Source organism: Leptodactylus fuscus, chromosome 10, assembly GCF_031893055.1.
Source record: "Leptodactylus fuscus isolate aLepFus1 chromosome 10, aLepFus1.hap2, whole genome shotgun sequence".
Lineage (NCBI taxonomy): Eukaryota > Metazoa > Chordata > Amphibia > Anura > Leptodactylidae > Leptodactylus > Leptodactylus fuscus.
In genome coordinates this window covers 65,398,405-65,414,317 of record NC_134274.1, presented here as the reverse complement: position 1 = coordinate 65,414,317, position 15,913 = coordinate 65,398,405, and the positions used below count along the sequence as shown (strand labels likewise).

Here is a 15,913-nt window from a genome sequence, read left to right as displayed (position 1 = left end):
CAGATCTCTACTACAGTAGCTCATTTAGCGGATGTGGTAATCTCACTGGGGACACAGGTGGCACACTTGTACAGTAACAGTTTAATACAAATCCCAGCCACATGCTGCAGAAAAAATCTGTAGCATGTACTGTCTTGTGCTGGGGGTGTTGAACATGCAGCATGTCAATTTTTGCTGACCAGAAATCACAGCTGACTTTGGAGGGTTTTGTGTAGGTCCGTTGTGGGATGTACTATCCCTGTGGCTTTAGCCGTTCGCTTCAAAATGCCTTCATATAAGTAAGGCAGGGTTCACACTACGTTTAAAATACCGCTATGAAGTTGTTTGATTTTTTTTGAGGAGGGGGTGTTTAAAAACAAACGGGGCACCTATCATAACAGACTTTAACGGACGCCAACTGATGTTAATGTGTCAGTTTTTTTAACTGATCCAATTAATGTTTAATTTTTTTTATACTGTCCGTTTGTTTTTCTGCTTTCTTAGTCTGCGCAGAAAAAAAATGGACTCAAAATAATCGCTATCACTAACTGTCCGTTATAAGTTCGTTACCAGTAGACTGCAGTGTTTAAAAAAAAATAAATAAAATAACGGATGCCTGACATCCATCATAAATCTGCTTTTTTTTTTTTTTAACGGACACAAAAGTCCTGCATGTAGGATTTTTTCTGTCCGTGAAAAAATAAAACGAACGTGATGGATTGGGTGACGATCACCAATGGTTGTGTGAACATCCCCTAACATTGCAGTTGTAGTGGCGCAAGTCAGGCATTAAACCATGCTTTCTGTAGTGATTCAGCCATAGAAACAGATCAAGCAGGGCTCTTCTTTTTTTCAGCGTGTTGAAAAACAAGACACATCTATTATTGCCTTCCATTGAAGACAGATGGAGACTGATTTTGGGGCAGAATCTGTCTCAATATAAGCACCAAATTCCTCTGTGCGAACTTAGTCTTGAAGGGTTTCTCCAGCCCCAAATTGAATTTTCACCCTTATGACCTGTCCACAAACTGCTAGTGGATAGACAAACACATGCAACACCACTCCTATACAGCATTGTATTGTGGTGGTTCAAGTGAACTGCAAAGCCGCCCCTATTAGTTGTATGGGAGCAGTGTTGCACTCAATGCCTGTTCACTGGCAGCTTCCAACACCCGAAGGCTACTTGTACAGATGATCTTGGTGGGGTTCAGGTTTTTGTTTGATTTGGGGCCAGACAACCCCTTTAAGCGAAACACAACTTTATAGACTAAGCTAAGGAAATCTCTATGGAGGCTGATACCTGGGACCCCTGTGGAATGGCTGGTTGAAACAGCAAAGGCCATGTGATGTTACATTTACCGGTCACATGGTCTGATCGCAGCCGTCTCCCATTCACGTGAATGGGATGAGCTGTGATGCAAAGTATAACCTCTGTGCAAATGTACAGCTCTGTGCTTGGTAAGTAGTGAAGAAGCTGCAGCCTATTCAAACAGCTGATCGGCTGGGGGCCCTGGCTGATCTGTAATTGATGACTTATCCTAACGATAGGTCATCAATTAATAAGTCCTGGAACAAAAAAAGGTAGGGGGTTTGCTGTCAGAGATGGTGAAAGTAAAATATGCCCTTATTTCTTGCAGGTTATAGACATAATCCTGGTCTGACGTGTCCATTCACAATGGCTCAGTTTGGAGGACAGAAGACCCCTCCCCCATGGGCCACTCAATTTACAGCAACCGCAGTGTCTCAGCCAGGTAACCCTTTTGGCTGATCCTCATGTACAGTGTGATCTTGTGAACCTATTTTTATGTGACATTTGCCAAGCACATATTCCTATACCGTAATTTATTACAGATTGGATATGATCCAGGTGTATGTCTTGCAAGAACTAAAATATACAGCTTGTCTGCAACCATTAGTAACCAGATTGCGGGCAGAACTAATAGGATAGAAAGTACAGGCTATAAATAAATGTAAGCGATATCAGCATATAAGCAAGAGAATTTCTGGCCTGTGTGCGTGATGGGTTTATATCAAGCAAAGCTACTTTAACTGTGATATGGGATTTATGGTTGTAGATTGTTGAGTATTGATATATATATATCTATTTTGTGTTTTTTTTATTTTATTATATTACATTGTATTGTTTTGTTTGAATTTTTTTTGTTTTCACACTTACAAAAAAATTGTAATATACTTGCCATTAAAAATCCACTTGTCCAAGGCCACACAGCCGTTCTGTTTTTGCTTTTTAACTAAAAGGTCAGTTTTTGGCCGTATTGTCACATCTAGAGATGAGCGAACACTGTTCAGATCAGCCGATCCGAACAGCACGCACCCATAGAAATGAATGGAAGCGCCTGTGACGCTGACTTTGCCAGCGGCCGGCCGGCGTCACAGGAGCTTCCATTCATTTCTATGGGTGCGTGCTGTTCGGATCGGCTGATCCGAACAGTGTTCACTCATCTCTACTCACATCCATTTTTTGGACCACACGGCCTTTTTAAAACCCACAAAAATGTATGAGTGTAACATCTATATATCAAGAGGCTCAGTTTCTTTCACTCTGTCATATAAATATATACATGACGGAGCTCAGCTTCTCTCCTCTATCATATAACCCTATATACAGTGGGGAAAAAAATATTTAGTCAGCCACTAATTGTGCAAGTTCTCCCACTTAAAAAGATGAGGTCGGCCTGTAACATCATAGGTAGACCTCAACTATGAGAGACAAAATGAGAAAACAAATCCAGAAAATCACATTGTCTGATTTAGAATTTATTAGCAAATGATAGTGGAAAATAAGTATTTGGTCACTTACAACGAACAAAATTTCTGGCTCTTCTTCTTTAACCCTTTCCCGACATCCGCTGTAATAGTACAGCGCATGCCAGGTGTGTAACTATGGCGACCGCCCGGGAGCCGCCATAGCCGCTGGGCGCTAATGTCTCCAATCGGTCCTCCGGCGCCGCGGTCAAAGGCGCCGGAGGCGCCATTTTCCCGGCGGCGCATGGGCGCAAGCTCCAGAGCCGACGTCACGTTTCCATGACAGCCGGGAGCCTTATAAAGGCTCCCCGGCCGGTCTGCATTCACTTTTTTTTGCAGGCTAGTCTATGCAGCCTGCAAAAGAAATGATGATTTTTTGCAATGCATTAGCATTGTAATGCATTGCATTAGTAATCAGACCCCTTGGGGTTCAAGACCCCTAGAGGGTCTAATAAATGCAAAAATAAAAATGTAAAAAGTATTAAAAATTCAAATCACCTCCCTTTCCCTAGAACACATATAAAAGTAGTTAAATACTGTGAAACACATACATGTTAGGTATCCCCGTGTCCGAAATCACCCGCTCTACAAATCTATAAAAATATCTTTCCTGTACGGTAAACGCCGTAGCAGGAAAAATAGTCAAAAGTGCCAAACCGCCGTTTTGATTCTGATAAATATTTGAATAAAAAGTGATCAAAGTAATAGCATTTCCCAGAAATGGTAGAACTAAAAAGTACATCTGGTTCCACACGAAAAAGACGCCCTATGCATCCCTGTACACAGACTTTTAGAAAAAAAAATTTTAACACAATTTTGGATTTTTTTAAGGGGTTAAAATGTAAATAAAACCATATAAATTTGATATCCCCAGAATCGTAACGAAACACAGAATACAGGGGACATGTCATTTTGGCTGCACAGTGAACGCTGTAAAACCGAAGCCCATAAGAATGTTGCAGAAATGCACTTTTTCTTCGAATTCACCCCATTCAGAATTGTTTTCCAGCTTCCCAGTACTTTATACAGAATAATTAATGGTGGCATCATGAAGAAAAATTTGTCCCGCAAAGATTAAGACCTCATATGGGTCTAGGAGCGGAGAAATAAAAAAAGTTATGGGGTTTAGAAGGAGGGGAGTCAAAAACGAAAATCAAAAAATGCCATTGACGGGAAGGGGTTAAGAGGCTCCTCCATCCTCCACTCATTCCATGTAGTAATGGCTGCTGCTGAACTTATCTGTATAAAAGACACCTGTCCATAACCTCAAACAGTCACACTCCAAACTCTACTATGGTGAAGACCAAGGAGTTATCGAAGGACAATAGAAACAAAATTGTAGGCCAGCACCAGGCTGGGAAGACTGAATCTGCAATAGGCAACCAGCTTGGTGTGAAGAAATCAACTGTGGGAGCAATAATTAGAAAATGGAAGACATACAAGACCACTGATAACACTGCGCAACAATGATTTTGCTACTGAGAGAAAAACATGTGATTTATAATAAAATGAGTGCGCTGATTCCAAATATGAACTCGGAATTTGACTCACACAACTAGATTTTGTTATACGTGTAAAGCCTATTCAGTTATGTTACTAATGCATTATATATTGGAAATATTCCAATGGACATACCCAAAATTTGTTCTGACCTGAAAGTGGTAGCGCTGCTGCTTGGCCTACAGTTAGGGTACACAAAGCCTATGGGTTTACTGTGCTTATGGAACATTCGTGATGAAAATAATAAATTACAAATATGAGACAGTGGCCTTTCAGAGCCGAGCACACAGTTGGTCAGTACAATGTACAACACAAATCAATGGTCCATCCACTTCAATTTTATCTTCCATCGCTTCACATTAAACTTGGTTTAATGAAAAATGTTGTAATTGCACTTGATGGTGATGGAAATGGCTTCCAGTATTTGAAGGAGAAGTTCAGCAAACTGAAAACTGAGGCTAAAATAATGGGCAGAATTTTTCTTGGCTCCAAATTAACAAACTGATGCATAATGACACATTCAGAACAAAACTCAATCCTCTGGAAGCGGCAGCTTTGGATGCATTTGTGCTAGTGATGCAGAAATTCCTTGGGAACAGACCAGCTGAAAACTCTGCTGATTTAGTAGACAACAGGCTTACAGCATATGAACAACTTGGCTGCCGAAGGTCATTGAAAATGCATTTCTTACATTCCCATCTTGACTTTTTACCACCCAATGTGGGACACGTAAGTGGCAAACATGGAGAGTGGTTCCATAAAGATATTTCTGCAATGGAGAACAGGTATCAAGGCCATTGGAATCCCAACATGATGTCGGTCTACTGCTGGATTTTGCAACGGGAAAATATGACCCTTCACAAACGCAAAAGCAGATGCCTGAGGCACTTTTAACAGTCCTGGGCCTTGCTCAAGTAAGAATTTTTGAACTGAAAAATTATACTTTTTGAAATTTCGTTATTCCATTACATTTTCGTACACTGATTACTAGGAAAACTTTGATGTAGATCAGGTAATTGTTAGAGTAAAATTCATGTTCAAAATTGTTCAATGCTTTCCAACTGCTTAATTCTTTTAGGCATACTTATGCAAAAGTTCCTGACGTGTTACAACAATTCTGACTTCGGATTTGAAATCCATGCACTCGAATTAGAATAGGACAAGTGGTTCTTGCCCAGTAGCAGATGAAAAGTTTTTTGTTGTTGTGTTGTGTAATCTCCCTCGATCTGGGTCTCCACGCAATATCTCAGCTCGTGGGGTCAAAATGATCACAAGAACGGTGAGCAAAAATCCCAGAACTACACGGGGGATCTAGTGAATGACCTGCAGAGAGCTGGGAGCAACATAACAAAGGCTACCATCAGTAACACACTACGCCACAAGGGACTCATCCTGTAGTACCAGACATGTTCCCCTGCTTAAGCCAATACAAGTCTGGGCCCATCTGAAGTTTGCTAGAAAGCATTTGGATGATCCAGACGAGTATTGGGAGAATGTCATATGGTCAGATGAAATCAAAGTAGAACTGTTTGGTAGAAACACAACTCGTTGTGTTTGGAGTAGAAAGAATGCTGAATTACATCCAAAGAACACCATATCTACTGTGAAGCATGGTGGTAGCAACATCATGTTTTGGGGCTGTTTCTCTGCAAAAGGACCAGGACGACTGATCCGGGTACATGAAAGAACTTCCACCAGCAAGGGCATTGAAGATGAAACATGGCTGGGTCTTTCAGCATGACAATGATCCCAAGCACACAGCCAGGGCAACGAAGGAGTCGCTTCGTAAGAAGCATTTCAAAGTCCTGGAGTGGCCTAGCCAGTCTCCAGATCTCAACCCTATAGAAAACCTTTGGAGGGAGTTGAAAGTCTGTGTTGCCCAGCGACTGCCCCAAAACATTAATGGTCTAGAGGGGGAATGGAGGAATGGGCCAACATATCAGCAACAGTGTGTGCCAACCTTGTGAAGACTTACAAAACGTTTGACCTCTGGCAATGCCAACAAAGGATATATAAGAAAGTATTGAGATGAACTTTTGTTATTAACCAAATACTTATTTTCCACCATAATTTGCTAATCAATTCTTTCCAAATCAGACAATGTGATTTTCTGGATTTGTTTTCTCATTTTGTCTCTCATAGCTGAGGTCTACCTATGATGTAAATTACAGACGCCTCTCATCTTTTTAAGTAGGTGAACTTGCACGATTGGTGGCTGACTAAATACTTATTTTCCCTACTGTATCACAGAGCTTAGCTTCTTTTCTCTATCATATAACCATATATATCACAAAGCTCAGATTCTCTCCCTCTACCATGTAAACTTTTATATTAGAGAGCTTAGCTCCGCTCCTCTGTCATATAAACCTACATATCTGCGGTGGTGGTGGTGGGGGGGTGTACTATGTCTCCTTAGGGAGAGGTTATAGAAATTCATCAGAAAGTGTATAAAGTGCCACAGAATTTGTCGGCGCTATATAAATAAAAATAAATGTAATATTATCAAAGGGTATTATGTCTCCTTAGGGAGATAGAGATATCAAATTGTAACAGGGAATATAAAATCCCAGGTATGTTCACCTGTAACACACCTAATGTAGTGTATTTAATAATATTCACCAAATCTTCCACTGAAAATTTGTATGTTGGAGAGACCGGCCAGAAGCTTAGAATGCAGATTAACACACACCGTCATACAATTAGAGAACAAAGAATGGACCTTCCCGTGTCAAAACATTTCAGCAATGAAGATCATAATATCACCAATGACATGAAAATTTTGGTTTTAAGAGGGAATTTAAAATCAAGGAAAGAAAAACGTTGTAATCTGTCATCATCATTATTAGTTAGCCATTAAAAAAGTACAACTACTGAAGACTCAAGTTTTTTGTTTTTATATTTCCTACCCACTGGTTAACACGGTACAAAAACAAACATTTTCCTTAGGGAGAGGTCATAGAAATTTGGCAGAAGAGGTATTAGGTCTTCTTAGGTAAAGGTTATAGACAAGGGTCAGAAGGGGTAGGATGTCTCCTTAGGGAAAGGTTATAGACATAAGTCAGAAGAGGTACGATGTCTCCTTATCTATATTATAAAAATGAATTTCTGTCTGTCTGTCTGTCTGTTCTCTAATGCGAACCAAACGACTGGACCGATCTTCACCAAATTTGGTACAGAGATACTTCAGGTATCCGGGAAGGTTTAAGATGAGACTCCAACTCGCTCGGACGTACCGTTGCTGAGATACAGCATTCCAAACACAATGCCCCCCCCCCTTAGCCAATACAAACCTGCAAGTCTTTCACTCATATTCCAACTGCAATACACACGGTCACTCCACATACACAACCCAACACTGATATCCAAACTGAGATACACGCATCAGAGGATTAGATACACAGATCAGCACACAGTATCACACGCCAGAGGATTAGATACACGCGTCTGCACACAGTCCCACAAACCAGAGGATTAAATATGCGCTTCTGCACACAGTTCCACATGCCGAAGGATTAGATACGTGCATCTACACACAGTTCCACATGCCGTAGGATTAGATACGCGCCTCTTCACACAATACCACACAGGGGAGGATTAGATACGTGTGTCTGCACACTGTAACACACTTTGGAGGATTAGATACATGCCTCTGCACACAGTACCACAAGCCAGAGAATTAGATACGCGTCTCAGCACACAGTACCACACAGGGGAGAATTAGATATGTGCATCTGCACACAGTACCACATGCCAGAGGATTAGATATGCGCGTCTACATACAGTTCCACACGCCGTAGGATTAGATACATGCCTCTTCACACAATACCACATAGAGAAGGATTAGATACGTGTATCTGCACACAGTACCACACTTTGGAGGATTAGATACATGCCTCTGCACACAGTACCACAAGCCAGAGAATTAGATACGCATCTAAGCACACAGTACCACAAGGGGAGGATTAGATATGCGCGTCTGCACACAGTACCACATGCCAGAGGATTAGATACACACATCTGCACATAGTATCACATGCTGTAGGATTAGATACGCGCATCTACACACAGTTCCACACGCCGTAGGATTAGATACGTGCCTCTTCACACAATACCACACAGGGGAGGATTAGATACATGTCTGCACTCAATACCACACTTTGGAGGATTAGATACATGCCTCTGCACACAGTACCACAAGCCAGAGAATTAGATACGTGTCTCAGCACACAGTACCACACGCTAGAGGATTAGATACGCGCATCTGCACACAGTACCACATGCCGTAGGATTAGATACGCGCGTCTACACACAGTTCCACACGCTGTAGGATTAGATACGTGCCTCATCACACAATACCACACAGGGGAGGATTAGATACACGCATCTGCACACAGTTCCACACACCAGAGGATTAGATAAGCACGTCTGCACACAGTACCACATGCCATAGGATTAGATACACGTGTCTGCATACAGTACCACATGCTGTAGGATTAGATACACGCGTCTACACACAGTTCCACATGCCGTAGGATTAGATACGCGCCTCTTCACACAATACCACACAGGGGAGGATTAGATACATGCGTCTGAACACAGTACCACATGCCAGATAATTAGATACGCGTCTCAGCACACAGTACCACACAGGGGAGAATTAGATACGCGCATCTGCACACAGTACCACATGCCAGAGGATTAGATATGCGCGTCTACATACAGTTCCACACGCCGTAGGATTAGATACATGCCTCTTCACACAATACCACACAGAGAAGGATTAGATACGTGTGTCTGCACACAGTACCACACTTTGGAGGATTAGATACATGCCTCTGCACACAGTACCACAAGCCAGAGAATTAGATACGCATCTAAGCACACAGTACCACAAGGGGAGTATTAGATATGCGCGTCTGCACACAGTACCACATGCCGTAGGATTAGATACGCACGTCTACACACAGTTCCACACGCTGTAGGATTAGATACGCGCTTCATCACACAATACCACACAGGGGAGGATTAGATACACGCATCTGCACACAGTTCCACACACCACAGGATTAGATAAGCACGTCTGCACACAGTACCACACGCCATAGGATTAGATACACGCGTCTACACACAGTTCCACACGCCGTAGGATTAGATACGCGCCCCTTCACACAATACCACACAGGGGAGGATTAGATACATGCGTCTGAACACAGTACCACATGCCAGATAATTAGATACGCATCTCAGCACACAGTACCTCACGCCAGAGGATTAGATACACCTGTCTGCACACAATACCACACGCCAGAGGATTAGATACGCGCGTCTGCACATAGTACCACATGTCGTAAGATTAGATATGCACGTCTGCACACAGTTTCAATTACCAGAGGATTAGATACGTGCCTCTTCACACAATGCCACACGGGGGAGGATTAGATACACACATCTGCACACAATACCACACGCCGGAGGATTAGATATGTGCATCTGCACACAGTACCACACCAACAAGGATTAGATACTTACGTCTAAACACAGTACTACACGGGGAAGGATTAGATACAGCTTTACTCCAGGTATCCATAACAACTGATCACAGGTTTTTCACTGATATCCAAAATGAGATACACATAATCACATGACGCTTATGGACATACACACAAACCACATACAGAATACACCAGTGCAAAACTGGACATTTCTTATGGGGCCACTACACAAACATAAAATGTAATATACCCGTGCAAAGCCGGGTCATCCCTCTAGTGGTATATAAAATCTAACAGGGAATGTAGTCAGTGGCGTAACTAGGAATGGCGGGGCCCCGTGGCGAACTTTTGACATGGGGCCCCCCCGACACCGAAGATCTCGACCGAGTCCCTCCTACGCATTCCTGCGCGCTCTATTATGTCCCATAGTGGCCCCTGCACACAGTATTATACCCAATAGTGGCCCCTGCACACAGTATTATGTCCCATAGTGGCCCCTGCACACAGTATTATACCCAATAGTGGCCCCTGCACACAGTATTATGTCCCATAGTGGCCCCTGCACACAGTATTATACCCAATAGTGGCCCCTGCACACAGTATTATACCCAATAGTGGCCCCTGCACACAGTATTATGTCCCATACTGGCCCCTGCACACAGTATTATGTCCCATACTGGCCCCTGCACACAGTATTATGTCCCATAGTGGCCCCTGCACACAGTATTATATCCCTTAGTGGCCCCTGCACACAGTATTATGTCCCTTAGTGGCCCCTACAGGACTAAATACTGTCACCGCTGACCGCTATACCAGGACAAATTGTGGATAAAAAAAAATCTGGTCATGTGCATTACAATTTAGTAACTCCATGTGCCTCATATTAATAGCAGCTAACCCTATCATGTCCCTCACATTAAGCCTTGTGTACCTCACATAAGAGTTACTGATATGTGAGAGACATGGAGGTAATAATAAAGTATCTTCATTACTATTACCCCCATATGTCTCACATATCAGTAACTCTTATGGTGAGGCAAACAGGGGTTAATGTGAGGGAGATGATGGGGTTAACTGCTATTACTATGAGGCACATGGAGTTACTAAAACACAAGTAATCCCCCCAAATGCCTGATAGTAATAAGTATAGTAACCCCAGTACGTACCTGTGTAGCTTCAGTTTCATTTTCCTGGAGCAGCTTCTTCCTCTTCTCTTCTGTGCAGGACGGCAGGGATAAGCCCCGCCTCCTCCTCTCATTGGTGGGCAGAGGACAGCAGAGAAAGGGAGGGGGGAGAGAGGGAGAGCGTCCTGCAGCGCTGAGAGGAGCCAGACCTGCAGCTCCTGTCTCAGCCGTTGCTGCAGCTTCGGGGCCCCCTGTTGGTGGAAAGTATTCCACCAACAGGGGGCCCCGATCATTATACTCGGGGGTCCGAAAAGACCTCCGAGCATAATGATAGCAGCTGTCACCGGGCCCCTAATGTCCCGGGCCCTGTGGCAGCTGCTACCGCTGCGATGGTGGTAGTTACGCCACTGAATGTAGTCATGGCCAGTCCCAAAATTCTCATTGTGAGATTACAACAGTAAGGTTTCTGGATGGTTGTTATTGCAATAATGAACAAACTCTTAATTAAGGCAGGCTGCTGTAATACACGGCACATCCCTTCATTATAGCTAGGAATAGCTGTATAATTACATGTGTCCCTGGTGTGCTTGTGAAATAATATATACCTCCAGTGCTAATCTAAAGGAAACGATGGGAGACTACTATAACAAGCTCAATGCACAGAGAAGGGACATGTGTACTGCATGTATACTTATGAAATTGCTTATATAAATTGTGCATTAACCCTATAATGGTATGTACTATTACGTCATGGTGCCGCCAAGGTGATATAGATCAGGAGTTGAGCCCTTTCTATACCCAGCTGGTGCCAACTGTATTATACAGCAGGCAACCACCACTAAAAGCGCAGATCTGTGAAGGCTATTAACCCTTTAGACATTGTGGTCAATTGCAACCAAGAAATCTAAACACCAGTGGTGTGTGGGCTATGCCATATGGATTCCAATTGCCATTATAAAGCTATGACACCCAGAATCTTATTGGGGGTTCCGACTCCTGTCATTACTGAGCTTCTGTTACATGTTACGCTGGGTTCACACCTGCGTTCATGTCTCCGTATTATGGTTTCCGTCTTCTGCATGGCAGAAGACGGAAACCATAGACCGGGTCCGACCGTGCGCGGCAGTGAGCGTTTTTAGGCTCTCCGCCGCGAAACCGGATTTTTTTATCCGGACACAGAGTAGTGCATGTCCGACTCTGTGTCCGGATTATAAAACCCGGTTTCGCGGCAGAGAGCGCAAAACGCTCACTGCCGCGCACGGCCGGACAGCTTTCTCACCCATTCAAATGAATGGGTGAGAAAGTCTCCTGCAGGTTTCCGTCTCCTGCCTGTGTTTTAGGCAGGAAACGGAAACCTAAGTACAGAGACCGGGCCGCAGATGTGAACGAGCCCTTACCAGAGTGTGTGTAATAGTAAGGAAATTATTTTACAGTCTACTGCAATACAGTAATCCCCTAGAGTTCAAGTTCTTTAGGGGGTCTAAAAATAAAAGGAAATGACATAGTAAATAAAAAAAAAACTATTATATCCTCCTCAATGGGCCACAGAAAGACTCACACTGTATTTTAAAAAGGTTTCTGAGATTTATTTAAATTCAGCTTGACTTTTGTTCTCATTCTTTTGATAAATTTTGGGGTGGAAATTTACCGAAAATTAGTTCAAGGCATTATACAGCGTTTAAAACCTAAAAAATATCTAATTTTAGTTAACTAATAGTATAATGCTGTCCATTTCACACACACACACACACACACACACACACACACACACACACACACACTGTTACCCATCAGCTGTACTTGGTCTTGGTATTGGTATTTGTTTTGGTATGGGACTGAGCTCCAAGCAGGCCATGTGACCGTTGAATGTGCTATCAAGAGGAAGCTCTGCTAAGGGTCTCGGCCTCTGCACCAGGAATAAAATCTATAGCATTCAGGAACTGGCATAGATTTCTGGCCTAAGTACCACCAGTTTTCTGGCGTGAGGGCTAGTTCACACATGGCGCGGTAGGGTGGATGTTGACACTGAGAGTGACGCGGGGAGACACGTCACTCTCAGGTCAAAACCCGCCTGCCACGACTGTCGTGGCTTCCCCCTCCGGAGTCGGCTCAAATGAATGGGTCGATTCCAGAGGTTGCTGAAACATGCCGCTCACAGAAAAATGAAGCCTGGGGTCTCCATAGACCACCATTGTGAGGGGCCGGATTATGATGTGGATGCGCCATAATCCGCCCCCTCTGTGCCCGTGTGAACGATTAGGCGGTCCAGCTGCACTCCAGCAAAAGTGGTGCAACGGTCAGAACGTAGACAAATTGGTGCACTTCTTGGCATAATGTGGCCTGCTGCAAAAAACTTGCTACTTTTATTCCAGAAATGTGGATTACTTAGGGCTAGTTCACACGTGAGTATAAGGGGAGGTTTTTGACAGCGGATTTCGCGTCCAAAACCTCCCCTTATAATGGTGGTCTATGGAGACCGCCGGGCTTCTTTTCTCCGCTAGCGGTGGGCTGCCGCTAGCGGAGAAAAGAAAGGACATGTCCTTTCTTCCGCCCCCGGCAGCTCCCTCCTATGTCGGCTCATTCATTTGAGCCGACAGCAGAGGGTTAAGCCGCGAACGCGATGGTCGCGGCAGACGGGTTTTGACAAGAGAGAGACGCGGCTCACCGCGTCTCTCTCCGTGTCAAAACCCGCGCGGGCAGTTCACGTGTGAACTAGCCCTTACCGGGGCTGGGCAGTTAATTCAAAAATAACCAGAACCTCCCGTCAATCCGGATAACTGATGTGAGTTTGTGCACGTCAGTTTTCTCAGTTTCTGCTATTACAGTATTTTCAAGCTTATCCTGCCAAGGACAATATCTGCAAGGAGTTTATATGTTCTCCCTGTGTTTGCGTGGGTTTCCTCCCACACTCCAAAGACATACTGGTATGGAATGTAGATTGTGAACCCTATATGGGACAGTGACTAACAATGTCTGTAAATTGCTGCAGATTAAATAAATGATAATAATAAGCTTATGCCTTCAATTTCGTCTGGACGTAAAAACGCCTAAACAGGAACTGCTTTTATACTCTGGGGTGGGAAGGGGGGTCTCCTCTGTCCCCAGAGTATAATGAACTGAAGCCCATGAAGGGGTGATCAAACATAACCAGTCACGCAGTGTCACTATGCCACATGACCACAGAGGCCCAATCACAACCCTTAGCGTTCCATGACATCATACAGGAGACTTGAAATGGACCAGTACCGGTGTCAAATCCCCAGGGAAGGTTAGTAAGAGGTTTTGGGATTTTTTTTATGTTTGACCACCTTCCCTGGGTCTAAAGAGACCCCAGAGTATAATAGCAGTTTCGGCTTGGACGTTTTCAGTCCAAACAAAACCATCAGGCGTACATCGCAAAGAGAGACGAATCTTGTAAAATTCTCCCAACATGCATAAGAAAAGGGGCATGGTTTCAAAAGAGACGTGGCCTAAATTAATCGTAATCGAGGTAAAATACCTGATTTAGGACCTCACCCAGCCTTAATACTGCAATAAATTTGCCCCAATAAATCAGTGATGCGGCCCCTTCCTACCCATGATCAGTGCGGGTCTGTCTTTTGGGATGGTCACTAACCCAACGTGACCATTTGTCCTTCATTTGTGACAGTTGTCAGTGTTTGCTCTCCTAGTCCTGAGGATCTGACATGGAGAGGTATATTAATAAAAATAAAAAAAACACTCCCTGCTAAATTCTTTATGTCAGTCAGTGCTTATCTCATGACCACAAACATGCTGACTACATTTAGGAGTGTTGACTGGTGAAGGTGAACAGGTTTGGTGACAGCAATATCCCCTAGTTCGGTGTCACTTGATAAAACGGGAACATAACATTTGCTGACCACCAAAATCTGAAATCTGTGAAACTTTTTTTTCCCCAAGACCGTAGGTTGTGTTGGTTCGCTCTTCATATCTAACATCTGAAAAACTCCTGTGATCTCATTGCTCTGGGGATGTCACTCTGGCTGTCAGATATGTGACACCATACATATTGGTAGAATTTTAAAGCGATACACAGTGTGTACAGGAGGGTGAATGTGATCTTGGTGTCGAAAGATGAGATGTTGTGTTCTGCCAAAAGCATTCCAGAACCCACGATAAAACTAGAGCAGGCAGATGCTTTATGTTACTCTTCTTGGCATCGCTCGGTGCCAGCTGTGGCTGAAGATACAAATAAGGCTCTGTTTACACTTTAGCATTTATTAATGACATATAATATATTCATGTCATAAAAAAACACAAAGTCAAGTGTGAACACAATCTATAGCCAGATTTACCTGATACAGCTGAAAGTCCTGGCTACAGATCTAGTGACACAGGTGATGCATATTTTCCTAGAACTCTGTGTTCTGCTGTTTCTCTGTTATTCCTCTGAAAAATTGAGAACTGAGCATTACCATTCGTCTTGTCAAAATGGAGTGTTTCTACATAGTGTGATACTGTCAGTCTGAACTGGTAGCACCCGATGGTCAGTTTGTTCATACATATATTAGAAGAGTATCAGAGGATGGCACAATCCAAAGTTCTAAGACATTAGGATTTAGAATAATTATTTCATGAAGCCCCCCTCGGCTTATATTTGAGTCAGCAAAAAAAATAAAAATAAATTATGACCAGCCGCAACATCAATGTATAGAATATCCCATAAAATAGTGGGGAAAAAAAGGCTTTAAAAAAAATAAAAGTTCTAAATCACGCCTTTCCCTAGAATACATACAAAAGTAGAAAATGACTGTGAATCACAAACACATTAGGTATCCCTGTGTCTGAAAGTGCCCGGTCTACTGAATATAGGGGATCTGCAGTGCTCCTGTTCCATCGGGAAGGGGTTATAGGAGCACTGCAGATCCCCTATAGTCAGCCAGGCTGAATTCCAAGTGGGAGGGGGAAACCCCAGTCCTCAAAGCTCAGGGAAGGGGCAAACAGACAACCAAAACATCCCCTTCCCTTTCCCAGCAACTACTGCACCCAAAAACTTTGACCATTTTAATTTTTGGGGATAATGTCACTCCC

General features: G+C 43.4%; 1 protein-coding gene across 2 annotated transcripts in view; it reads left to right on the top strand.

The window, feature by feature from the left end:
- Positions 1-15,913, top strand: part of CCAR1 (cell division cycle and apoptosis regulator 1) — an 80,047-nt gene that overhangs the window by 11,774 nt on the left and 52,360 nt on the right. For both annotated transcript variants that reach the window (XM_075258578.1, XM_075258577.1), the window contains exon 2: positions 1,617-1,730. In XM_075258578.1, the coding sequence (XP_075114679.1) occupies positions 1,655-1,730 (76 nt within the window). In that variant the 5' untranslated portion in view covers positions 1,617-1,654. The remainder of the gene's footprint in view (positions 1-1,616; positions 1,731-15,913) is intronic.